Below are 25708 nucleotides of genomic sequence, written 5' to 3' on the forward strand. Positions count from 1 at the left end.
TTTTTTCTTCTAGGTATTTCCTATCTTCCGTTAGCCAGATTTTCTTTATGACACTTCCCCAAGACAGGTAGGCAGCTACATGAAAACAGCCAGGAGCCAAGGCTGAAGAGTTAGCTTCCTGGAGAGCTTCTGAAGCTTCCGGTGACTAAATTGCAAGCCAGAGTCCTTGAAGAGCATCTCAGAAAAGAACCGAAACCCGTGCTTGCTAGGAAGTTAGTTTAAAATAGAGCCACTGTGGGGCCTTTTCTCTGCCAAAGAGAACAGATTCCTTGGAACTGTTTGCCTATAGGGGGGAATAAAGGCAGAAAGACAAAAGTGAAGGGAGGGAAGGGAACCACAGGCAACAGCAAAACCCCAGCCGTGGAGGAGAAAGTATTCCAGCAGGTTCCCCGAGGGAGGAGCCCTCAGACATTAATCAGCCGCAGTGCAAGGGAAGAGCTACCACGAAGGCAGAAACACGGCTCTGGGATTACCCAACGAGCCAGATGAGTCTGGCCTGCACTCTAGTAACTTACAGATGGTTTCACAGTAGGTTCCATTTAATGGACTTAACGGCTAACAACAAAAAAAAAATCTATCAATGGAAAAAAATGAAGTTAAATGCACAGCAAGTGTCACAGCACCAACTCCCTAGTGTCATGGCGTTGGCCCAGCCAAACCAGGACTGAATATGTCATTTGCTTGTCAGAGACGTGCTTCCGGTGACTGTTCACTCACCGTGGATTAGGCTCTGCTTCCCACTGTCCCCGCGCTGGGGATCAGCAGGAAGCGATGCAGACAGAGCCCCTCCAGCGCTGGCGGGTTAAGCACGCAGGCCCCATCCCTCCTGAATCACCGAGAGCCTGGCCCCAAGAACAGATTCAGGACTCCAAGACTAGCCAACCGCTCCGAGAACGTGTGTGCCAGGGACTGAATGCTCCGTCCCTCACAGCACCCAGGCAGGCTCGGAGAGAGAGAGGGAGCCGAGGGGGCAGGCCGGGGAAGGGCCTGCAGGGGTCTGGCAGAGCCAAACGCCGGTTCTTCCCCACCACCATGCACACGCGTTCCTCTGCAGACTCAGGGAAGGCGTGCACACGACTCCCACGGGAGCGGTGCACAGGGGAAAGGATGCACTTTCTGAATTTCAACATCCTAGCACTTACCTTTCAGTTTATCTTGAAAAGAAGTTACTCAAGCATTCAAATGAGTTCATTGCGCCTTGTGATGTGTTTAAATCTCTCTAAGTTAACCTTTAGCAAGCGACACAGCCGCAGGGAGCCGTACCTGAGGGATGGCGCCGTAGTTCCAGATGTAGCCCTTGTAGGGGAACAAGTTGGCCACGTAGCGCAGTTTCCCTTTCTTCACATCTTGTTTAATAGGATTTAAAGGGTCCTTTGTGGCGATCTGAAGTGAAATTTGACATCATTGAGGGTTTGGGTGTGAAACACTGGTCACACCCGAGGACTGGAGGAAGTGACATGGGCTACACATGGCCCCCGATTCTCCCTTAATGATATATTTTGGCCCCACCATCACAATCTGACCTAAATGCATCTCAGTAAGCAGCCAGTAAGGGAAGGCCTACTTGAGGGACACTGAGAAGGGGGAAGGCAGCCACTGATCCTACAGCTGGGATGAATCCTAACATCCGAGATAGAGGGACACTCAGCTCTGCTTTAAAGCGCCCAGTGTCACTCAAGCACTTGAGCACTGACAACATGCCGGTGTGATTACCAACGACATGAAACACGTAATAAATTACCCATGATAAGGCAGCTAAGTCAGAGGGAGTCGGAAAGAAACTACCAAACGCAATGGAAATTCCCATGAGACTGTTCGCACCTAAGGTGGCTTCAGGACTGAGAGGAGAGCCAGGCAGTCCCGGGCCTTGGCTCCGTCTACAAACGGGCCTGGCGGCCTTCAGCTGGAGCTCAGCGAGCCGCTGGAAACACACAGGGGCCAGACAGGTGTCGCCGTCCCACCCCATTACCAGTGCAAGGTGAACGTTACCTCCATTTTGGCGTTAGACCAGCGTGGTACTTCAACCACCATGTGGAACACGTCCTGAAAACAAAGCAGAGGTGAGAGCCACGGCAGCTCATTTATTTGGACCCTGATTTTAGGGGGAAACTATTCACAGGGGCACATCCCTGAAGGCAATGGACTGTCCACAAAATGCATCAAAAACACAACATGGAATGATGAGTGAAGACAGAAATCAAATGCAAAAAAATATTTAGTGCTGCTGACCCAATGGGGGAAGTGTATGATTGACACTGTGCAATTTTTTCCCATTTACTTAATTTGAGAAGCAGACAAGCAGAGCTCCCGCCCACTGGCTCACTCCCCAAATGCCAGCATTGCCCAGGGCTGGGTCACTGATGAAGCTGGGAGCTGGGAACTGAATCCAGGTCTCCCCCATGGGTGGCAGGGACCCGACCACTTGAGCCATCACTGCCGCCTCCCAGAGTTTACATCGGCAGGAAGCTGGGGTCGGAAACCACAGTGGAACACAGGTGCTTCCACGCAGCACAGAGGCACCAACACCTGCCCCAGTCGTGTCATTCTTTCTTCTGTGCATTTTACATTTGTTAGTACAAAAAAAAAAAAAAAAAAAAAAAGAGGAGGGTGGAAAGAATGTTTCCAGAAAGCAGGGAAATTATTTTTAAACAAACAGAACTTCCATCTCTGAAGGCGGCTGGTTTCAAAACAACCATCTCCGAGAATGTGTGGCATCTCCTCGGGTGACACTGCAATTACTCACAGTGTTTCTCAAGTTCCTATTCTGAAGCACTTCGTACAAAAGACAAATCCCCAATCAGCCTGATTACTCTGGACACGCTGTGCTTCTAGCATCAAATGAAAATCAACTCAATTACCCACTTTATTCTCCCAATGTAGCCATCTTTTAAAAACCAAGACTCCCTAAAAATTAAGACTAGAAGTTTGATAATTAAAACAAAAGAACACGTCCCAAAAACATTTTAACCAATGACAGCTCTATAATCAGCATACAGCCTTAACCAGACTACATTAAAGCAGATGAAATACTCTCTGCCTCTCCTCTCTGTGTAACTCTTTCAAATAATAAATAAATCTTAAAAAAATAAAATAAATAAAATAGGGTGGCCGGCACTGTGGCTCAGCCTGAAGCGCCAGCATCCCATATGGGCGCTGGTTCAAGTCCCGGCTGCTCTACTTCCCATCCAGCTCTTTGCTATGGCCTGGGAAAGCAGTAGAAGATGGCCCAAGTCCTTAGGCCCCTGCACCAGCATGGGAGACCCAGAAGAAGCTCCTGGGTCCTGGCTTCGGATTGGCGCAGCTCTGGCTGTTGCAGCCAACCGGAGAGTGAACCAGCGGATGGAAGACCTCTCTCTCTCTCTGCCTCTCCTTCTCTCTCTGTGTAACTCTGACTTTCAAATAAATAAATTAATATTTTTTTAAAAAAGTAGATGAAATATTCAGGGGGAGAAATATCACTTCGTCACCTCATTTTGCATACCAGAATGGCATATGGACTGACACAGGCCTTCTCATTAAAAGGAGCCGTAACTAGGCAGAATATTACTTTCCCTTTTCATTTTTTTAAATAAAGACTTATTTATTTATTTGAAAGGCAAAATTACAGAGAGGCAGAGAGAGGTCTTCCATCCGCTGGTTCACTCCCCAATGGCCGCAACAGCTGGTGCTGTGCCAATCTGAAGCCAGGAGCCAGGAGCTTCTTCCGGATCTCCCATGTGGGTGCAGGGGCCCAAGGACTTGAGCCATCTTCTACTGCTTTCCCAGGCCATAGCAGAGAGCTGGATTGGAAGTGGAGCAGCCAGGACTCGAACCGGCACCCATATGGGATGGCGGCACTGCAGCTCTGGTCCCAGACTCTCACTTTCCCAAGTAATGAGACCTACTGCAGTTTTCCAGATCAGGTCCGCCACGCACACAGGGGAAGCCAAGTCTGCAACTACTTCCCAAAACTGATTTAAAGAAAACCACTTAGTCACACAGCTTTTAGAATTACCTCTTTGCTATTTTACATGAGAAAAAAAACAAGGACTGGGGAACTGCAAGGAAACAGGTCAAAGGTTTCAAGCCAAAAATGACCTTGCTGCTACTTTTAACCAAGCAGAAATGCTACACAGATTTCTACACAAATGTGTAAAACTTCTGTCACTTCTTTAAGTTCTGGGTTAAATAACCTGTGGCATACTGAAGTACTCCATAAGCTTCTACTCAATGCTCCTAAAGCATACTTAATACAACATAAAGACCCAAAATGGAAATATTACTCAAATCAGGACTGAACCAACTGTCCCACCTCTGTAAGGCAGTAACTTGATGGCTTAGAAAACGGGACGCTGATTGTTCGTGGGTAGGAAACCTCAGAGCCAGTCTCTGATTAAGTTGCATTTACCCACGATATTGTGCCACTTCTCAGACATAAAAATTCTCTGTATGTCTGATGTAAGAAAAAGCCTGGGCTTTACAAGTCGTCAGCAGCAATATCCTACAGTTTCACAAGGTGGCGCTGTTACAACATGAAAGACAGCCTCAAACACCAAGAAGCGCAGTTGTAAATGTTTTCTAAAGAAAATGCCAGCAAACGAATACATTGCTTCCAGAAAAATGTACCAAACAGAGCCGAAATCCCCACTTTAAAATTTGGAAATTGGGGCTGCTGTTGTGATGTAGTGAGGAAGGCCGCCACCTCCAATGCCAGTCTCCCAGGTGGGTGCCAGCTCATGTACCGTCTGCTCCACTTCCCATCCAGCTCCCTGCTAGCAGCCTGGGGAGAGGCAGTAGAAGATGGTCCCACGTAGGGGACCGGGATGAAGCTCCTAGCTCCTGCCCTGGCTGTTGCTGGGAAGTGAACAAGCAGATGAAAAGCGCGCGCTCTCTCTCTCTAAATTTTCAAATAAATAAACAAAATCTTTTTTAAAAATTGGAAACCATATCAAATGCTTTCATGGCCATAAATGATAAATATGCATAGACTATCAAAAGAGCACTACCTGATATGAACCTACAGCACTCCTGGATAGGAAAGACAAGAGGATGTCTTCAAAAACTTTAAGAGAACCCTACTGCGACAAGAACTACAGAAGCCTGAAGCTCCGGTGCTCTTCAGGAACTACCTGGGCCAAAAATACCAAGAAGGACCTGCAAAAAAGCACAGCTGCTTCATCCATTGTATTGATTTATTGGTGCTATTTTAAGTGAACACAGTTATGGGGTACAGTGTGATGTCAACCCATATGTACAGATCAAAGCAGGCTGACTAGTATTTCCACCTCTTTAAACATTAACAAACTGGTTTGATTAACAATAAGGGCACACCTCCACTGGACGGTGTGACATGCCAGAGCACACACTTCCCAAGTCCAAGCAACCAGCACTTCCCTCTCTGTCATTACTTTACAGCTGGAGCTGAAGAGTTAGAATTGTTATGTGCGGGTGTAAAAAGTTAAGCTTAAGCTTACAGGTTTAAACCTTCCTGGTACAGCTGTAAAAATAAGAGTGAAGTAGCACCTTGACAGTAGGGACTCCATTTTGGAGCACTTGAGACTCCATTCTGGGAAAGGAACCCCCCCACCGTGAGACTCTGGTCTGAAACTATGATCTTAAATAGTCGGACAATAGCAGTGCACTACATCACCCTTGGCAGAGCACAAAAACCCCCTAGCATGATTGCTCAAGCTTAAAAATAAAAAGGTTACCTGGGTTACCTGAGCTAATAATGAAAATGTGATTTGTCTATGTCTTAAGATCATAATTGCTGATTGACGTTTTTCGGGCGGTTGACTCTAACAGAGCCTCTGAGTTCCTCAAATAAATTCATCACTTTTAACAAATACTTATGAAGAATCACTACAGCAGGGGCACTTGATAAACTCTGCAGAGGGGCCAGCACTATGGAGCCATGGGTTAAGACGCTGCCTGCAATGCCGTATCAGCACTGGTTCAAGTCCTGGCTGCTCTGCTTCTAATCCAGTCCTCTGCTAATGCACCTAGGAAGGCAGCAGAAGATGGCCCAATTACTTAGGTCCCTGCCACCAACACGGGAGACCAGGATGGAGCTCCAGGCTCCTGGCTTTGGCCTGGCCCAGCCCCAGCTTTTGTAGCCATTTGGGGAGTGAACCAGCAGATGGAAGATCTCTCACTCCCTGTCATTCTTTCAAACACGAATAAATCTTAAAAAACAAAAACAAGGGGCTGACGCTATGACATAGTGGGTAAAGTTGCTGCCTGCAGTGCCAGCATCCTATATGGGCACCAGTTTGAGTCCTGGCTGCTCCACTTTGGATCCAGCTCTCTGCTATGGCCTGGGAAAGCAGTAGGAGTTGGCCTAAGTCCTTGGGCCCCTGCACCTGTGTGGGAGACCCAGAGGAAGCTCCTAGCTTTGGATTGGTACAGCTCTGGCCACTGTGGCTGTCTGGGGAGTGAACCAGTGGATGGAAGACCACTCCCTCACTCTCTACCTCTCAAATAAATAAATAAATCTTTAAAAACAAAACCAAAAAGCACACTAAAATTGTAGGAAATGCCTCCTATGGAAAAACTGCAGGGTTTTCAAAGTTTTGGCATCAAAATAAACATTTTATTTTTCACAAACTTTTTAAAGTACCTTCATATGTGCCAGACTGTCGCTCCCCCTCTTCATGGAGGAACGACACTAAACCCTGCCTAGGCTTCCTATCCGAGTCACGGCACCATTATGTCGCTCCCCCTCTTCGTGGAGGAACGACACTAAACTCTGCGCTGTTCTTTCGTCTGCTCGGCCCTCCCCGGGTTTGCTGCTGGTTCTTCCCGGGTTGGCTACCGACCCTTCCATCTCCATGGAAGGGTGGTTCCCCCTAGCCACTTTCCCCACTTCCGCGGGGGAGTGGCACACCGCCGGCCGGCTCTCTTGGGGGCTGCACAGGTGTTCCTTCAGATAGATGTTCCCCTTAGATGTTCCTGGTGCATGTTGTCTCTCTCCTCCTTTATAGTCCTCTTCCACCAATCCCAACTCTGCTACCCACACGCTGAGTACGCTGCTCTCCTCCAATCAGGAGTAGGTCCTACAGTTTATTGGTTGAACTGGAGGCAGCTGTGTAGAAGCTGTTTCTCCCTTCTCAGCGCCATATTGTGGGAGAGCAGATGCATAGAATAAGTCTTAATTCCAGTAACTTAGTCTAGTCCGAGTTGCTCCCCACACCAGACACTTTTCTAGGCTCTGAAAACCAGCAGTGAACAAAATAAAGGTCCTTTTAACTCTCTAAAAGTTGGTTTTTTAAAACAGATTTTATTTATTTGAAAGTCAGAGTTACACAGAGAGAAGGATAGGCAGAGAGAGGTCTTTCATCCACTGGCTCACTCCCCAACTGGCCACAGTGGCCAGAGCTGCACCCATCTGAAGCCAGGAGCCAGGAGCTTCTTCTGGGTCCGAAGCACCTGGGCCATCCTCTACTGTTTTCCCAGGCCACAGCAGAGAGTTGGATCCGAAGTGGAGCAGCCAGGACACGAACTGGTGCCCATATAGGATGCCGGCACTGCAGGCGGTGGCTTTACCCACTATGCCATAGCACCAGCCTCAAAAGTTGGATTTCCAAACCTGGTGCTTCCAGCTTATAGGCCTCAGGCTCCAGGCTGGGGCCCACAATCCTAGGTGAGTGAAGAGTCCACCAAATAAATGCGCAGTTTGCAAAATGAATATTCAGTACATCTTTCAAACGCATGGAGAGGGGCCCACATTGTGGAGTAGTGGGTAAAGTTGTTGCCTGTGATGCCAGTGTTCCATATAAATGCTCAATCATGTCCCAGCTGCTCTACTGCCAACCCAGCTCTGTGCTAATGCACCTGGGAAAAGCAGCAGAGGATGGCCCAAGTACTTTGGTCCTTGCTGCCCACCTGGGATACCCAGATGAAGCTCCTGGCTTTGGCCTGCTCCAACACGGGCTGTTGTAGCCATCTGGGAAGTGAACCAGTGTATGGAAGATTCCCCACCCTCCAGCCTCTTCCCTCTTTCTGTAACTCTTTCAAATAAATAAAAATATTAAAGCAGTGCCCTTGTGGCAGCCTCTAGACAATACTTACTCCACCAGTCACTACCACAAAGGAAGGCATTTTCAGCCTTTTTATATAAGAAAGGGAGGGTCTCGTGTTAGCAGGAACCACTACTGAAGAACTGATTTCCCCTAGACTTCATGGCTACAGCTCAGAGTTGCCACTGAGTTGAACAGGGCGTAATTTAGGATTTTTAGGGCAAGTGACATCAAACAGTCTAATTACTCTACTGCTATAAAAACTTCAGTGCTAAAACACCCTGTTTTGTAATATTCCCAGTTTTCATGCACGTAAAAACACCAAGATTTTAAGAAATGCCATACCACCCAGGCAGACTCATGCCTTCCTCCCTTAATCCCAGCTGGTTTCAACTGTTACTTAGCTCAATCCCGGATTTACCATCCTATTGTTAGGACTTCCCAGAATTCTCTACTCCCCTTCTCCCATGCTCAGGATCCCCAATCTCTGAGCTCCCTGTTTACAGTTCCAGAAAAAGCAAGAGGCTGGCCTCCTGGGGAAGTGGGGGGGACGACTGATAAACCTGCAGGGGAGAATAAAAGGCGACCAGCGCTATAGCGCTGACCTCTCCAAGCCAGAGACAGAAGGGCAGAGCCCACATCCCAGATCCGCAACCATTTCATCAAGAGTTCAAGAACACTAAGGGTAGAGATGGCTCTATTCCAAGGAAACTGGAAACATCACAGGCCTGAAATGTGTAAGATCCTTTCAGGCATAGAACTACTTCCTGCATCTCGGCGAGGCTACCATGCCACTGACTGAGCAGGACCACTACAGCAGTGCGGTGAGGACGCTGGAGCCTCCCCAGGCTGATGCACCTGGGCCCCCGCAGGCCCGGTCACTAACGAGCAGGCTCGGCAAGGGGGTAGGCGGTTATTCCTGACGCGGGTAAGCCCGTGTACAGGGCACACACTCCATTAATTCCACCCCCGGTCTTTATTAAGAGACACATGCTGTGACTTAGACGCGGCTTCCAGCGCTGCCTGTGAACCATCAGGGACTATGGTACACTGCATCACCCCAGCACGGTGGCTGAAACTGGCACTTGCAAGCTGGCTCATCCTGGGTTCCTATGTCATGCACATACCAGACTTACAAGGAACAACAAAAATCACCTTTCGGTCCCACCACTTTATTGTTTTGCAGTAACAGCTGGAGGAAAACAGTGGTGGCAGGGATTTTTTCTCCTCTTCCCCTAGAGATTAGACAGAAAGCAAGAAGCTGGTGCTAACCAGGGCTGCGCCAGTTTCTTCCTGCTCATGGGCTTCTGGAGTGGAATATCAAACCCCCACCAGCCATAGGGAAGCGCTGCAGCCCCATGGGAAGGGAAGCTGGGGTCCCGAGTCACCAAGAACAGGTCACCCTGTCCAGCGCTCACCAGGTAACAACAGTTCATAACCCTCACTTGTTAGCTTTGGCTTTAAAGTTGGTTATAGGATTATAAAAGGATAAATTCTAAGTTGTGAAAAGTACATGGATTGCCGAGTTATTCTGTTGACATGTGATTAAGGTATATTTGAGAAGCTAACATAAGGAAATATGATCACCAAATCTCAGTGTTGTGCCCCTTATGCAGTTAGATTATAGCTGGACAAAGAAAAATGTGATGTATACCAATCAAAAAACAAGTATCCAAATTGTGCTAAGAGTGCAGGGGAGGGCAGGCAGCTAGCCTAGCAGTTAATACATAAGCTATGCACACCCACCTTGGAGTACTTGGGTTCTTGCTACCCATGTGAGAAACCTGGACTGAGATCCTGGTTTCAGGCTTTAGCCTGGAGCCTGGCCAATGCAGGCAAACAGGGAGTGAACCAGCAAACATAGGCTCTCCGTCTGCCTCTCAAATGAATCTTTTTTTAATATGTGTCTGTGGGAGATGGTTTAACAATTAAAGTGACAAAGTTAACACACATACATACACACACTACACAACACACAACTTCTAGCTCTCAGCAGTTCAAACCTCTTCCTATAATGGTAATACACACTTCACACACACCTGTATAAAGTAATAACTCCCTGCCCTGTCATAACCATGAGTAAGCTCCTATTTTTTCCTAAAGATAAGCATCAGGATGATTAAATTCTGAAAACATGGGGCTGGTGCTGTGGCATAGTGGGCTAAGCCACCGCCTGCAGCGCCAGCATCCCATATGGGTGCGGGTTAGAGTCCTGGCTGCTCCACTACTGATCAGCTCCCTATTAATGTGCCTGGGAAAGCAATGGAGAATGGCCTAGGTCCTTGGGCCCCTGAACCCGTGTGGGAGACCCAGAAAAAGCTCCCGGCTCCTGGCTTTGGATAGGCCCAGCTCTGGCCATTGTGGCCATCTGGGGAGTGAACTGCAGATGGAAGACCTCTCTCTTTCTCTTTCTCTCCCTCTCTCTAACTCTGCCTTTCAAATAAATAATGAAATCTTTTTAAAAATTTTTGAAAACAGATATTCTAACCACAATCTTTTTTCTCTGTAAAACCTAGCAGAAAGATCTGTTTTTCCAGTTGTCAAACTTCTACAACTACAATGACAGAATTTTGACCATGGAAACTTTCTCCAAAAATGCATATTTAAACCAAACTTCAGGCCGGCGCCGCGGCTCACTAGGCTAATCCTCCGCCTTGCGGCGCCGGCACACCGGATTCTAGTCCCAGTCGGGGCGCCGGATTCTGTCCCGGTTGCCCCTCTTCCAGGCCAGCTCTCTGCTGTGGCCAGGGAGTGCAGTGGAGGATGGCCCAAGTGCTTGGGCCCTGCACCCCATGGGAGACCTGGATAAGTACCTGGCTCCCGCCATCGGATCAGTGCGGTGCGCCGGCCGCAGCTCACCGGCCGTGGCAGCCATTGGAGGGTGAACCAACGGCAAAAGGAGGACCTTTCTCTCTGTCTCTCTCTCTCACTGTCCACTCTGCCTGTCAAAAAAAAAAAAAAGCCCTTCAGGAAAGGTTTTGTTCAGTTGTTTCTGGAGCATCAACCTACCTGACTAGGAACCTGACTTGCTTTCAGAAGGGGAGCAATGACACAGCTCCCTGTTTACATGTGCTCCTCGACACCCCTAACAGTCACCTGAGAAACAAGAAGCCTACTGTGGCAGGACGAGTATAGCATGAAAGCTGAAGATATGTGGGAAAAGTAGCTGACCCCTAGAATTAAAATATCAGGTCATGATGTCCGAGCACTGGAGGTTTAGACACAGCATCCCTCTCCCTAGTGCTTCATGCTGTAAACGCTTCTGTGCTGGGTTGTTAGCCTTTGCAGTGTCTCAGGAGACTCGGGGACAGTGAACAACAAGGCATGCTTTATTTCCGAACCCGAGACAGATCCAAAGCAAAGGAATCAAGGACAAAAAAAAAAAAAGCCCAGAGAGTCCTCATCTTTGCCCACTCCAATCCAATGGATTTGGAAATAACCTAAGCAGGCACGTGAGCTACAGGAATTTCCAGGCCTGGCTGCATAGATTCCCCAACACCAGAGTGGATGCTGTCCACACAGGGAGGTCCTGACAGGGAGAACGTGAGCCCTGGGACGTCTCCCCTTGCGCACGCCCAGCGGATGACAATTTCTCATTATCACTGTCCAGTGACGGACCACAGGAGGGATAGAGTCTGCGGCCCTGCACACAAAAATGAACTTCCGTAAGCTTAATCACACTGGAGTTTTTAAAGAAGTAAATTGTTCTCTTCCGTATTAAGCCACATTAATCAGATCTTTTTTCAGGCTACAATACAAAACAATCTCTGCGTGCCAGCCACATTCCTATTTAAACATGCAACTTCCTTAAAAACAAAAAGAACTCTTTCCGGCCTCTCAGGCAGGAGTTGGAAGCTCTGAGGTTCGTTACGGTCTGGACCACTGGTGGAACTCAGTCCTACATAAAGCCCGCCACAGACACAGGGCTCCAAGCAATGGCACCTAAGTATAGTCTTGGAGTCACCTGACACGGCGGCAGGAACAGGCATCACAGGGTCTATCATGCTGTGGTCCTTGGCTAGAATGTTCTCCAACCCCTGCTGAACATCAATGAAACAACCTCCTTTCTCAGCACACTTGCACGCCAGGGCGCCACCAACAGACCCGGGGGTCACAGCTTCAGCCTCCCCATCACGCGGTCGGTCTGAGATGCTACCATGGAGTACCTGACAGGGTGACACACAGCCATTCTATCACACCACACAATTAACTCAAGCTGACCAAACGAGGCCAATTAAAGAGGAGGAGAGGATCCTGCAGTTGGTGTCAACGCCCAGGAAATCAGTATAAGGTCTCTGAATAAATACAACTCTGGGGCTCCCACAGGGAAACGCAGGCCAATTAGAGGGCCCTCCAGGTACCTAATTGGCCTCAGGCTGTTTGCTCCACTACCCCCACTGGAGCTCAGCTCAGGCAGCCAACTCTGAAGCGATGTGTAAATTGGATGTGCTCCCGGCAGCCAAGGGCTGTTATAGACTTGTACCACACTTCCTGTTAGAAATGTAATGAAGGGGCTGGTGTCGTGGCACAGCAGGTTAAGCCACAGCCTGCAGCGTTGGCATCCCGTTACGAGCGTGGGTCTGAGTCCTGGCTGCTCCACTTTCGATCCACCTCCCAGTGAATGGCCCAGGAACGCAAATAAACATTAAACGTCCAAGTGCTTGGGCCCCTGCCATCCATGCAGGAGACCCGGATGGAGTTCCGGGCTCCTGGCTTTAGCGTGGCTCAGCCCTGGCCATTGTGGCCATTTGGGGAATGAACCAGCAGATAGAAGATCTCTGTCACTCTTTCAAATAAATAAAATAAATCTTAAAAAAAAAAAAAAAAAAAAAAAAAAGGCCAGCACCCGTGGCTCACTAGGCTAATCCTCTGCCTGCGGCGCCGGCACACCAGGTTCTAGTCCCGGTCGGGGCGCCAGATTCTTTCCCGGTTGCCCCTCTTCCAGGCCAGCTCTCTGCTGTGGCCCAGGAGGGCAGTGGGGGATGGCCCAAGTGCTTGGGCCCTGCACCCACATGGGAGACCAGGAGAAGCACCTGGCTCCTGGCTTCGGATCAGCGCGGTGCGCCGGCCGCAGCGGCCATTGGAGGGTGAACCAACAGTAAAGGAAGACCTTTCTCTCTGTCTCTCTCTCTCTCTCACTGTCCACTCTGCCTGTTAAAAAAAAAGGGGGGGGGGGGAGGACTACTACTGTGCATAGCAGATAAAGCTACAACTTGCAACACTAGTATCCCATATGACAACCAGTTCATGTCCTGGCTGCTCCACTTCTGATCCAGCTCCCTGCTAATGGCCTGGGAAAATCAGTGGAGGATGGCTCAAGTCCTTGGGCCCCTGCTACCCACCCGAGACCCAGATGAAGCTGCTGGCTTTGGCCTGGCCCAACTCTATTACAGCCATCTGGGGAGTGAACTAACAGATGGAAAACCCAATCTCCCTCCCAGTGACCAGCAGACGGAAGATCTCTCTCTCTCTGCCCCAGTCTGTGACTCTTTCAAATAAATAAATCTTTTTAAAAATAAAATTTAAAAAGCACAATGAATTTGTCTGATAGTTAAGCCCAAGCCCCCAAAACCAGGTCTCAGTACACACAAGGACAAGGTTCCGCCTTGCTGTCATCCACAGTGCGCTGCAATGGGATGCTCACACCAATGCCAACATCCAGCCAAGGAAGGCCAACAACCTGTGCAGCTTTTACAACGCCGCAGTTCATGCTTGGGACAAGCATTCGGCCAGCAGTTAGGACACTAGTGTCTCATACTGGAGCTCCTGAGCTTAGCTCCTGGCTCCCAATTCCAGCTTCCTGCAGTGCAGGCCCTGGGAGGCAGCAGGGGCCCTGCCGCCCACATGACAGACCCGGATTGAGTTCCGGCTCCCAGCTTTGTCTGGGCCCACCCCAGGCTGTCAGGAACACTTGGGGAGTGAATCAGTGGGTGGGAACTCTGTCTCTCTGCCTCTCAAAACAAAACAAAAACTTCAAAATTTCCTCAGGGAAGGAAACCAAAAGTGAAAGGTGGAAAACAAATTAGGTGCCTGTCCCAGTATCAAGTTCCTAAACACAGCACAAACTTCTACCAGAAAAGAGGCTTTAAAAAGCTCCATTTAGGCCGGCGCCGCGGCTCACTAGGCTAATCCTCCGCCTAGCGGCGCTGGCACACTGGGTTCTAGTCCCGGTCGGGGCGCCGGATTCTGTCCCGGTTGCCCCTCTTCCAGGCCAGCTCTCTGCTGTGGCCAGGGAGTGCAGTGGAGGATGGCCCAAGTGCTTGGGCCCTGCACCTATGGGAGACCAGGAGAAGCACCTGGCTCCTGGCTTCGGATCAGTGCGGTGCGCCGGCCGCGGCGGCCATTGGAGGGTGAACCAACGGCAAAGGAAGACCTTTCTCTCTGTCTCTCTCTCTCACTGTCCACTCTGCCTGTCAAAAAAAAAAAAAAAAAAAAAAAAAAGCTCCATTTAAAAATATACAGCTCTTCAAGTTATACAAATAGCATGCTTTTTGCAAAAATATTAGAAAGGCAAAATGAAACTAAAGAGTCCCAGTAACCCCAGCACTCAAGGCTTATAAATACTTTGGTATATAGAATTGTGGACTTTTTTCCCTAAAGGAAAATTCTTTCCAACTTGTGGTAAGCCTGTCAGTCTGTGCTAGAGTTAGATCTTTTCAGCTCCCTGTGTGAACAGACTTTCTTTTAAGAAGTCTGTGTACTTGGGTGGGTGCTGTGCTACACGGGTTAAATCACTGGCTGCATTGCCAGCATCCCATATGGGCACCAGTTCAAGTCCCGATTGCTCCACTTCCGATCAGCTCCTTGCTAATGTGCCTGGGAAAAGCAGTGGAAGATGACCCAAGTGCATGGGTTCCAGCACCCATGTGGAAGACCCCAATCAAACTCCTGGCCCCAGCTTCAGCCTGGCCCAGTCCTGCCCATTGCTGCCAACCTGGGAGTGAATCAGCAGATGGAAGCTTGCGTTCTCTCTCTCCCTCTCTTGCTCTCTGTGTAACCATGCCTTTCAAATAAATAAATAAATCTTTAAAAAAAAAAAGTCTGTGTGGGGGCCAGTGCTGTGGTATAGCAGGTAAAGCCGCCACCTGCAGTGCCTGTATTACATATGGGTGCCGGTTCTAATCCCGGCTGCTCCTCTTCCAATCCAGCTCTCTGCTGTGGCCTGGGAAAGCAGTAGAAGATGGCCCAAATCCTTGGGCGCCTGCACCTGCGTGGGAGACCCGGAAGAAGAAGCTCCTGGCTCCCGGCTTCTGATCGGCACAGCTCCAGCCGTTGCAGCCAACTGGGGAGTGAACCAGGGGATGGAAGACCTCTCTCTCTCTCTGCCTCTCCTGCTCTCTGTGTAACTCTGACTTTCAATTCAATAAATAAATCTTTGAAGAAAAAAAAAAAGTCTGTGTTAGAAGCTTCAGTGGATTTATTATCTCAATAATTCCTTATCAAAACCATCTGCAAGTGGAGGATGGCCCAAGTGCGTGGGTCCTGCATCCGCATGGGAGACCAGGAGAAGCACCAGGCTCCTGGCTTCGGATCAGCTGTGGGCAGCGCGCTCTGGCCCACAGCAGCCATTGGAGGGTAAACCAACGGCAAAGGAAGACCTTTCTCTGTCTCTCTCTCTCACTGTCCACTCTGCCTGTCAAAAAAAAAAAAAAAAAAAAAAAAAAACACATCTGCAAATCTCCACTCTACAACCCCATTGAAACTGTTGAATTTTTCTGCACTCACTGAATAATCTAGCTTATTTTTAAAGTTTAAAACATCCCAAAATTCTGTGCTGGCCACCTGGGTTATTTTAAAACCACTAATGAAGTACTAAGATTTTTAGTTCCAAATACACATACAGAAGCGACTAATATGATTGTTTACTAACCAAGATAGCTTAAATTGGCTTTTTCTATTCCTCTACTCCTTCACCAACTTACAGTAGCTTCTTTTACCAAACAGTTTGGTTTTAAGACTGACTTCTTATTGAGTCTGTGAACCTTTAACTCACAGCACAAAGGGGCATTTTAAGCCCTTGCTAAGATATATGTAAAAAAATTCCTGGGGCCAGTGCTGTGGGGTAGGGGGTAAAGCCACCTCCTGCAACACCAGCATTCCATGTGGCAGCTGATTCACTTCTGATCCAGCTCCCTGCTATGGCCTGAGAAAGCAGTGGAGGATGGCCCAAGTGCGTGGGCCCCTGCACCCATGTGCTTCTGGCTTCTGGCTTCAGATTGGCCCAGGTCCGACCATTACAGCCATTTTGGCAGTGAACCAGCAGATGGACGATCTCCCTCTCTGTCTCTCTCTGACTCTGCCTTTCAAATAAATAAAGAAAAAGAAAACTCCTATGTATAACTATTTTTCAGAGTAGCTAATCTGAGAAGAACGACTGTATGCGAGAGATGTCTTACCTTGTCAGCATAAATAGGAATATCATGAAATGGAGATATATATTGTCCTTTTTCATTTTCTGCAAAATAAATTACAAAAATATATTGTTGTGATTAAATGTATCTCTAAATGCAGAATGCACACGCTGCTTTATACCAAGATTTATTCCTGCACCAGAAGAACTGGTCGCACACTTCACCTCTCCTGATTGAAGGTGCTCTGTAGCACCTGCCAGGTGTCAGCCTCCATAATGCCGGGAGGAACCGCCCCACACACCTTTGCACCCTCTGGGACTGGCACTGCGTAGTCCACAGAAAGCAACTGAGTTGTTTGGACTCACCTTACAGAGCTTTTGTGACATACTTGGGGAGAATGGGAGGGGCCAGCTTGCTAATTTACAAATCATGTTGCTTTGTAAGTGGTGTTCCAGCAACACATCTGGATTACGGTTTTTCTTAAGGGCAATCAAGTTGCAGCAGTTCCTCCACAGGTCATGTGTATACTCAAGAAATCTACACAGCATATCCAGAAAGTGATTTAAAACTTCCTCACTGTTTCTTAGGAAACCTAAAGGGTCCACCTGCATCGTATCCCTTCAAGCTTAAAAAACCAAAGTGGAACAGGAAAAACTGAGCAGAGACCATACCAATCCCCTAAGGGCCCCTCAGAGTCAACTTTGTGATACACCCAACCCTTATCAGTTCTGAAAGAGACTGACACACTAACATCATAGTTTTCACTTCTATTAAGGAAGCATGCTTAGAAATCTTTCAATTTAAAGACACTTAAAACTAAGTAATTACATCTTTGGTTCTAATTATTGATATTTCCAGTTCCAGAGTTTCAACAGATAAAAAAAAAGTTACTTTAGCCACAGCCAAATTGGTTTTCCCTGCTGGCCAAGAACTACTTACTGCAAATACATAATCTAACTAAAATCAGTGTTTGCTCTGCACATGCAGCTTGAAGACAATGACCGGGATGCCCCCTTATCTTCACACCAGTCACTTCTCTAAGCCCTTCCTATGGAGAAATTCTACAGCTAACCCTATTTCCAGAAAAGGGTCAGTGATCTATTGTCCAAAAGTTCCTGGGATGGGTGCTGTGGCTAAGTGGTCCCATGTTGAGGTCCTGGCTCTGCTTCTGATTCCAGCTTCCTGCTGCTGCACATCCTGGAAGGCAGCAGATGATGGCTCAAATGCTTAGGTCCCTGCCACATTTGTGAGAAACCTGGATGGAGTTCCAGGCTCCTGGCTTCAGGGTGGCCGGGTTGCAGATGTCGTTGGCACACGGGGAGTGAACCCAGATGCTCTCTCTCCCATTCTCTATCTTTCAATAAACAAAAATGCTTTTAAACAATTCTGTTTTAAAAAAATTTCCTGCATTGTCCTCACTGTCTAATTCTGAAATTGAGTACAGCAGGGAGCCCCACCCTTCCTGGATTCCACAGGGGCGTTCACAAGTTTACTCTTCAGCGGGACGTGGCCGCTTGAGGGTTCGCTTCCCTCTTCCTCCCACACAGACAGCTTCTCGCTAGGAACTCTGTCCGTGCGTGGGGGAATCCCACTCGCGCCCCTCCGCTCCTCCCCAGGGCTTCACACACCAACTCCAGAGCGCGCGGCACCTGCCCACTTCCCGCCGCGAAGAGGTTAAAGCGAAGCGCCGTTGGCCATACATCTTCAAGCGCCTCCCCTGGCCGCCCACAGTCCAGAAGCGGGGGGTGGGGGTGAGGATAAAGACAAGCCCCAGGTGCTTCCCTCCACCTGCAGGGAGAGCGGCGGCGCGCCCAGGGACGCAGCGCCTCGGGCCTGCGGCCTCCTGGCTCGGGGCGCAGGACTCCCGGCAGGCGCCCTCCACGCGGATCCTGCGCAAAGCCGAACCCCTGGCACCTGCTCGCTCCTGTGTCCCAGACTGACGTCACCTGAGTGACCCGAGGGGCACGGCTTTGTGTTTCACAAGGCGCGTTCCCAGCCCCGGCGCTTGGGACACACGCGGCGGGCGGACGCGCGGCCAGGACCCCCGAGCAGGGGTCCGGCGGGAGCCGGGCGTCAGGTTCCCCGCCCGTGGACCGAGGGGCTGGGCCCGAGCCGCCCAGCGCGGACAAACTGAGAGCTAAGCGGCGGAATTAAGGTCTCTAGAAAGTTGCCGGCCCCCGGGCCTCTGAGCAGCAATCCTCCTGCGGGGATTAGTTCACCGCCAAGCAGCTTTCTAGGATGACGCGGTGGTTTCCGTTCCCGTCGGACCCCGCCCGGGCCGACACCTGCAAACCAGCCCGGCCCAGGTACGCGTCCTGCGGAGCGTGGGAAACGGGCGCTTCCCGCGAGCGGAGACGGATGGCCGCCGGCCGGCCCACGGCGTCGCCGCCGCCCGCGGGGAGGGTGCGAGGTGCGGGCCGGCCAGGCCCCGGGGGCACGCCGAGGAGCCCGGGCCGCCGCGGGGACGAGGGGCCGAGCGCCGGCCACAGCCGCCCACGCAGCCGAGGCCCGGGAATGAATGGGCAGCCGCGCGGGGCGGGGCCGTGGGCCGCCGACACTCACTGAGAAAGACGCGGTACTCGAGGGTGAAGGGCGCGGCGCGCTCCTCGCTGCTGAAGCTGCTCATGATGCCGGAGACGGGCCGCCGCCGCTACCACAGAGCCACCAGCCCGCACGCGGAGCCGACTGACAAGGAGAGAGGCCGCGCCTGCGCACTGCGAGGGCTGGACCGCGAGCGGGGCGGGGAGCCGCCTTTAACGCCGCCTGGCTGGCGTGTCCAGCCCGCGCGCAGGCGCACTCGGCCCGGCGGCGGCCGCGCGCCCCGCCCCGCCCCCTCGGGCCCCGCCCCCGGCCGGCGGGCCGCGTCCAGGCCGGGCCACGTGGCTGGCTGCGAGCCGCGACTCGGCGCGCTGGGCTCAGCCCGCGCGGGCTCCGGGGCTCTGACCCCGGGCCGCAAGTGCGCGAACTCGGCTTGGGCCTGCTGGGAGCTGACCGCCGACCTCTCCACTAAGCACACGGGGAACTCACCTTGGACTTTCATACACGCCTTCCCACAGAGCACCTCCTTATCTCAAAAGGTGTTGATAAATCATTGCTTCCGCAGCTGGCGGCACTGAGGTGAGCGTTGTTCTGGTCCCCGTCTAATGGCTGCCAGCAAGGTGTCCACGTGACATGGGGCAAATTGCCTCTAACCCCCCTGACCTTTCTCGTCTGGGGAATGGCCGTAACCGAGCTGACACACGACAGAGCTTGCGACACAGCCTGACTCCATGTAACCACTCAGGAACTTGAGTCCCACGCTCCCCAGTGGACTGCCCCTTGCCCAGCCAGCCCTAGGACCCCAGGGACTCCAGATGGGAAGGTCCAGGGGACGTCGGAGTCCTTAGAGGACATTTCCATTGGCATAGGCCTCGGACCTGACTACCTCCTCCGTCTTGCAGGCCAGACCCCAAAAACGAAAGTCCGGTTGCAGCTCAGGGCAGATAATTGCATCAGTTACTTCCCCAGCCCCACATTTTAAAAAATAGTATAAGTGGCCGGTGCTGGTGGCTCACTAGGCTAATCCTCTGCCTGTGGCGCCGGTACCCCGGGTTCTAGTCCCGGTCGGGGCGCCGGATTCTGTCCCGGTTGCCCCTCTTCCAGGCCAGCTCTCTGCTGTGGCCGGGGAGTGCAGAGGAGGATGGCCCAAGTGCTTGGGCCCTGCACCCGCATGGGAGACCAGGTGGAGGCACCTGGCTCCTGGCTTCGGATCGGCACAGTGCCGGTCCTGGTGGCCATTTGAGGGGTGAACCAACGGCAAAAGGAAGACCTTTCTCTCTGTCTCTCTCTCTCACTGTCTATAACTCTACCTGTCAAATAAAAAAAAGATTTATTTATTTGAAAGAGTTACACAGAGAAAGAAGGAGAGGCAGAGAGAGTTCTTCCATCCGATGGTTCACTCCCCAGATGGCCACAACAGCCGGAGCTGGGCTGATCCGCAGCCAGGAGCCAGGAGCTTCTTCCGGGTCCCCCATGTGGCTGCAGGGGCCCAAGGACTTGGGCCATCCTCTGCTGCTTTCCCAGGCCATAGCAGAGAGCTGGGTGGGAAGTGGAGCAGCCAGGTCTCAAACCGGTGCCCATATGGGATGCCAGCACTGCAGGCAGTGGCTATACCACTGTGCCGGTCTCAGGGCAGAGTTTCTTTAAATAATATTCTTTGTTAGAGCATTGAAGAAAATGTGCCTTAAAAACATTCTGCTTTAAATTTTTTTAAGAAAAAACGTCTATTGTATAAAAGTGAGATGTATAAAATGAATATCAAATGAAAACCTAGTAAGATAATCTCACCAGTGGCCCTCCCTGGACTCCAGACAACTCCCAAACCCCGCTGACACGGTTAGGATGGAAGGTGCAGTGACTTCGCCTACGTGCAGGGCCGCTCCCTGCAGTTATAGCACAGGGCGGGGAAGACGCCCTGGGAGGCTTAGTGGTGGCACTGGTACCGTGCCAGCCGGCAAGTCAGAGGAGTCCCTGTGGAAGGAGTGGTGAGGCCGCAGAGTGTTTTATAGACTATGCTTGTGATGGGACCGCTTTCATTTTCTTCCTGTGAGCAAATGAAACCAATTTTCTTGGAAAAACTGACTTAGGAACAGGCAGAAATGATGCAACACCAGTGTGCCTCACACACTTTCCCTTTTGCCTCCTGCCAGCTCAGAGCAAGATAATAGAATCTGGCAGACCTCTGTCCTTGCACTCTGGCCCTTGTTTTGTTGAATGTCTTCAGAGAGTCAGCCAGTATCAACTGCAATAAAATGCCCAGCCTGGCGCCGTTACAACTTTCCCCTGCAGGCAAGGGTGGTAAGCCCCAGGGGTCAAGAGGAACTTGTATTTGTCATGTGTCCCTAGGGCCTAGTGCAGTATCTAGCTTAGTGTAGATGGTTAAAGGATCTTTGGGGACTGGTGTTGTGACACAGGGCGTTAGGCCACCGACTTGTGATGCTGGCTGTCCATGTCGAAGGGCCACCTCGAGTCCTGGGTGTTCTGCTGCTTATCCAGCTCCCTGCTAATGTGCCTAGTCAGCAGAAGAGGGTGGTCCCAGTGCCTGGGCCCCTGTCCCCCTTGTGGGAAACCCAGATGGAGCTCCTGGCTCCTGGCTTCCTCCTGGGCCAGACCTGGCTGTCACAGCGATTTGGGTAGTGAATCAACAGATGGAAGACTTCTCTCTGTCTCTCAGTGTGTGTGTGTGTGTGTGTGTGTGTGTGTGACTCTGCCTTTCAAATAAATAAATGTTTTAAAAGATAATCTGCTGGCCCAGTGAATTGAATAATTAATGAAAAGGAGGGAAAATACTTTTTCCAAGATATTTATTTATTTGAAAGACAGAGTTACACACAGAGAGGAGAGACAGAGAGATCATCTACCTGCTGGTTCGCTCCCCAAATGGCCGCAAAGCAGTGACCCTGTAGCTGTGACCTGAGTGGTGGGATTGAGGAGAAGGAGACAGGCATTAGTAAGGGATGAAACCAGAGCAGCAGTCAAGATCAGTGGCAGAGGGCTCTGAAAGGCAGGATGTGGAGTCTGGACTTTTTATCTAAGACCAATGAAAAGTCTGTTTAAGAGGAAAACTGTTCAAAGTTGCCTTAAAAATAAGCTGTGTCCACAGCTTAGAGCCGACAGTGAGGTTTAGCAAGACTGGAGACAGAGAGGCCCATAAGCATGCTGCTCTGGCCCGGGTGGAAGAGGCCTTGGTGTCCTGGACATGGGTGGCACAGCGGAAGGTCAGGGCAGAACTGTGCTCAAGGTGGAGTCGATGGATGGGTCACCGAGCGGGTGGAGGGGAGTCTAAGTGAGGTGAGGCTGGAGGATAGTCGCCAGTCTGGCTGCAAGAGCTGGCTGACTGCTGTGTCATTTGCTGAGTGGGTTTGTTGAATAGAGACACGGATAGCTGCAAGCCCAATGGCCGTGTTACCTGCTGTGTAGCAAAGTCTGGACTTTGTTTAGGGTTCCTGCCTGTGCACACCTCTGCTGCAGGGCACCCAGCCCCTCCTCCCCCTCTCAGAACCAGCCCTAACTGAGCTAAGATGGTCATGGCCAACAGTGATGTTTTTTCAGGCATGGAAATGTGATGCCTTCCTGTGCAGCGCGACGTGGAGGAGCTGGTGGGGAAGCTTTCCCTCCTCTCTGAAGCAGTATGCTTTGGGGCTGGTGCCACGACTCACTAAGCTAATCCTCTGCCTGTGGCTCCGGTACCCCGGGTTCTAGTCCCGGTCGGGGCGCCGGATTCTGTCCCAGTTGCTCCTCTTCCAGTTCAGCTCTCTGCTGTGGCCAGGGAGTGCAGTGGAGGATGGCCCAAGTGCTTGGGCCCTGCACCCCATGGGAGACCAGGAGAAGCACCTGGCTCCTGCCATCAGATCAGCACGGTGCACCGGCCGCAGCGTGCTGGCCGCAGCGGCCATGGGAGGGTGAACCAACGGAAAAGGAAGACCTTTCTCTCTGTCTCTCTCACTATCCACTCTACCTGTCAAAAAAAAATTAAAAAACAATATGCTTCGGATGCTTGTTGGAAACCACAGGGGTGTCTGGGGCTGCAGGTTAGGGCCGCGTAGTCCAGCAAAACTGATGAATACGAATCGCTAACGCGGCTACAGCCTTCCCAGGACATTTGCCTGGGAACCCAGCTGGCAAGCAGAGATGGGAAAACAGGAACCATGGGAGTTCTTAAGATCTCTTTGACCTTCTGACTGAACCCTGGAGCTACTTGACTTCTGAATTTTTATTACCTTTGTTAAATTTCTTATAGCTTTAACCAGTTAAATTGGACACTCCTGTTACCTGAAACAATAAGGATTTTGGCTAAAACAGAATTTTTTTTTTCATTTTATTTGAAAGGCAGAGAGACAGATCTTCCATCTGCTGATTCACTTCCCCAAATGCCTGCCACAGTCAGGAGGCTGGAATTCAAGCTGGGTCTCCATCACCTTCTACCTGCTGGGGTGCACATTAGCAGGAAGCTGGATCAGAAGCAGAGGAATCGGGACTCAAAGCAGGCTCTCCAATATGGGATGTGGGTACTATGCCAAGGTCCTGCTTCTCCGCTTTATCTTCCTTCTAAAACACTCACATGGGGGCCGGCGCTGTGACGCAGCAGGTTAAAGCCACAACCTGCAGTGCCAGCATCCCATATGGCCGCTGGTTCGTGTCCTGGCTGCTCCACTTCTGATCCAGCTCCTTGCTATTGTGCCTGGGAAAGCACATGAAGAAGATGGCCAAAATCCTTGGGCCCTTCACCCACCTGGAAGAAGCTCCTGACTCCTAGCCTTGGCCTGGCCCAGCACTGGCTGTTGTGGCCATTTAGGGAGTGAACCAGCAGATGGAAGACCTCTCTCTGTGTCTCTCCTCCCTCTCCATAACTCTGCCTTTCAAATAAACAAATACATGTTTTAAAAATTAGTTTTAAAATACACACGCACATGCACACGTAACAAATCTGAGACAGCTGTGACATAGTGCATGCTACAATGGGGGTGAACATTGAAGACACACTTAGTGAACAAAAGGACAAATAATGTGCAAATCCACTTACATGATGGTCTAAGATATTAAAGCCATGGACACAAAGGTAGAGTGGTGGTTTCTGCAGCTGAGGGGAGGGGGAAGGTGAAGTTTTTGTTTAATGGATTTGGAGTTTTAGTTTGGAAAGATGAAAAAAGTTCTGTAGCTGGGCAGTGCTCCTGGCTGCACAATGTGAGTGTAGATGATGCCGTGGAATTGTACATGTAAAAATGAGTAAGGGGCCTGGCACTGTGGCGTGGGAGATTAAGCTGCTGCTTGCAACACCTGCATCCCATATCACAGTGCCAGTTTGAGTTCTGGCTGTTCCACTTCCAATCCAGCTTCCTGCTCGTGTACCTGTACAAGCAGTGGATAATGGCCCAGCTGCTTGGGCCCCTGCCTCCCACGTAGGAGACCAGGATGGAGTTCTTGGCTCCTGGTTTTGGCCTGGCCCAGCCTTGGCTGCTGCAGTCATTTGGGGAGTGAACCAGTGGATGGAAGATCTCTCTCTGTGTGTCTCTTTCTCTCTCTCCCTCTTTCTCCTTCTTTCCCTCTTTGTCACTCTGCTGCATTTCAAATAAATAAGTAAGTAAATAAATCTGTAAAAGTTAAGATGATAAAAATATATACAAATATGTCTCTTGAAAAATAACAAAGGTCAAGATATCTGTAGTTGTTACTCCAGAATTTGTACATAGGGTACACAGCTTAAGTCAACCAAACACAGAAGGGCTTTAATGCAGGGAATTTCTCAATAGGTAAGAGAAGAACTAAGAAGCCAAATAGAGATTATCCGGGTGGGGGCAGGGAGCTCTGTGCAGAAGGGTGGGGGCTACCCTTATCCACAGCTGTCTCTGGGTTTCCCACACAGCTGGCCCATGGGCATCTCATCGTCACCCTTCCTGAATGAGCGCCTCACCTCACCCCTCCCTTGCAGTCAACAGTGCCATATCTGCCAGGCCAGCCAAGCTGGAAGTTCCTCCAGGCTCCCCGTGGTTGGCCTGTGTGGCGGCCGCTAGTGAGTTGCCTACTCAACCCTGCTCACGCTCCCATTCCCCTTCCTGTTGGGCCCCTGCTGTCTTCAGATGGGCATCCACCACACCTATGGCCACGCGCTGCCATCCTCAGCCCCAGGAGAGGGCACCGATTTCTCCACGTTCATCACAGTGCTTCCATTCCTCTGGCCATCACTGGTTTTGCCGTGGGTCTAGACATAACTCTGGCCAAAGCAGGGCAAGGGGAACTGGGATGGAGGCTTCTGGGAAAGATTCTCCTGCTTCTATGAGAAATACACTGGAAGAGGCCATCTCTTCTCCTGTTGGACGTTGTCATAGAATTTGCCAACCGCTGCCTTATAGCCTGGAGGACAAGTAGTCCCTGGGTAATACTGAGGCACCCGCGGGGAAGATGCAAAGTGGGAAAAGCTTGACTCTCGATGACGTCATTGCACCGCTACACTAACCAACCCTGGGGCTTCCCTGGCTTTGTTGTTGCTCTTGTTTTATTTATTTATTTATTTTTAAAGATCTATGTATTTATTTGAAAGGCAGAGTTACAGAGAGAGATATCTTCCATCCACTGGGTCACTACCCAGATGGCCACAACGGCCAGCACTAGGCCAGGCCAAAGCCAGAAGCCAGGAACTTCTTCCACGTCTCCCATATGGATGCAGGGGCCCAAGCACTTGGGATCCATCTTCCACTGCTTTCCCAGGTGCATTAGAAGGGAGCTGAATTGGAAATGGAGCAGCGGGGACTTACAAAGATATAGTTTAGTCTCGTTGTAGGATAGGATTGTATTAAAATTTATATCCTAGGAGCGATTCTAAAT

The 25708-nt window shown here is 50.5% G+C and overlaps 1 protein-coding gene across 2 annotated transcripts in view; it reads right to left on the reverse strand.

Annotated features, from left to right (window-relative positions):
• The window catches only part of PPA1 (inorganic pyrophosphatase 1), a 34272-nt gene extending 14742 nt beyond the window's left edge, over positions 1–19530 (reverse strand). Inside the window, exons 1-4 of one of the 2 annotated variants that reach the window (XM_051823830.2) lie at positions 19376–19530; positions 16394–16452; positions 1990–2043; positions 1264–1383 (exon numbers count right to left, since the gene is read on the reverse strand). In XM_051823830.2, the coding sequence (XP_051679790.1) occupies positions 1264–1383; positions 1990–2043; positions 16394–16452; positions 19376–19388 (246 nt within the window). In that variant the 5' untranslated portion in view covers positions 19389–19530. Of the gene's footprint in view, positions 1–1263; positions 1384–1989; positions 2044–16393; positions 16453–18910; positions 19142–19375 lie in introns of those variants that run through there. The other variant, XM_051823829.2, reaches the window with a different exon arrangement.
• Between the last annotated feature and the right edge of the window lie 6178 nt (positions 19531–25708).

This window comes from Oryctolagus cuniculus, chromosome 15, assembly GCF_964237555.1.
Source record: "Oryctolagus cuniculus chromosome 15, mOryCun1.1, whole genome shotgun sequence".
In the NCBI taxonomy this organism is placed as follows: Eukaryota; Metazoa; Chordata; class Mammalia; order Lagomorpha; family Leporidae; genus Oryctolagus; species Oryctolagus cuniculus.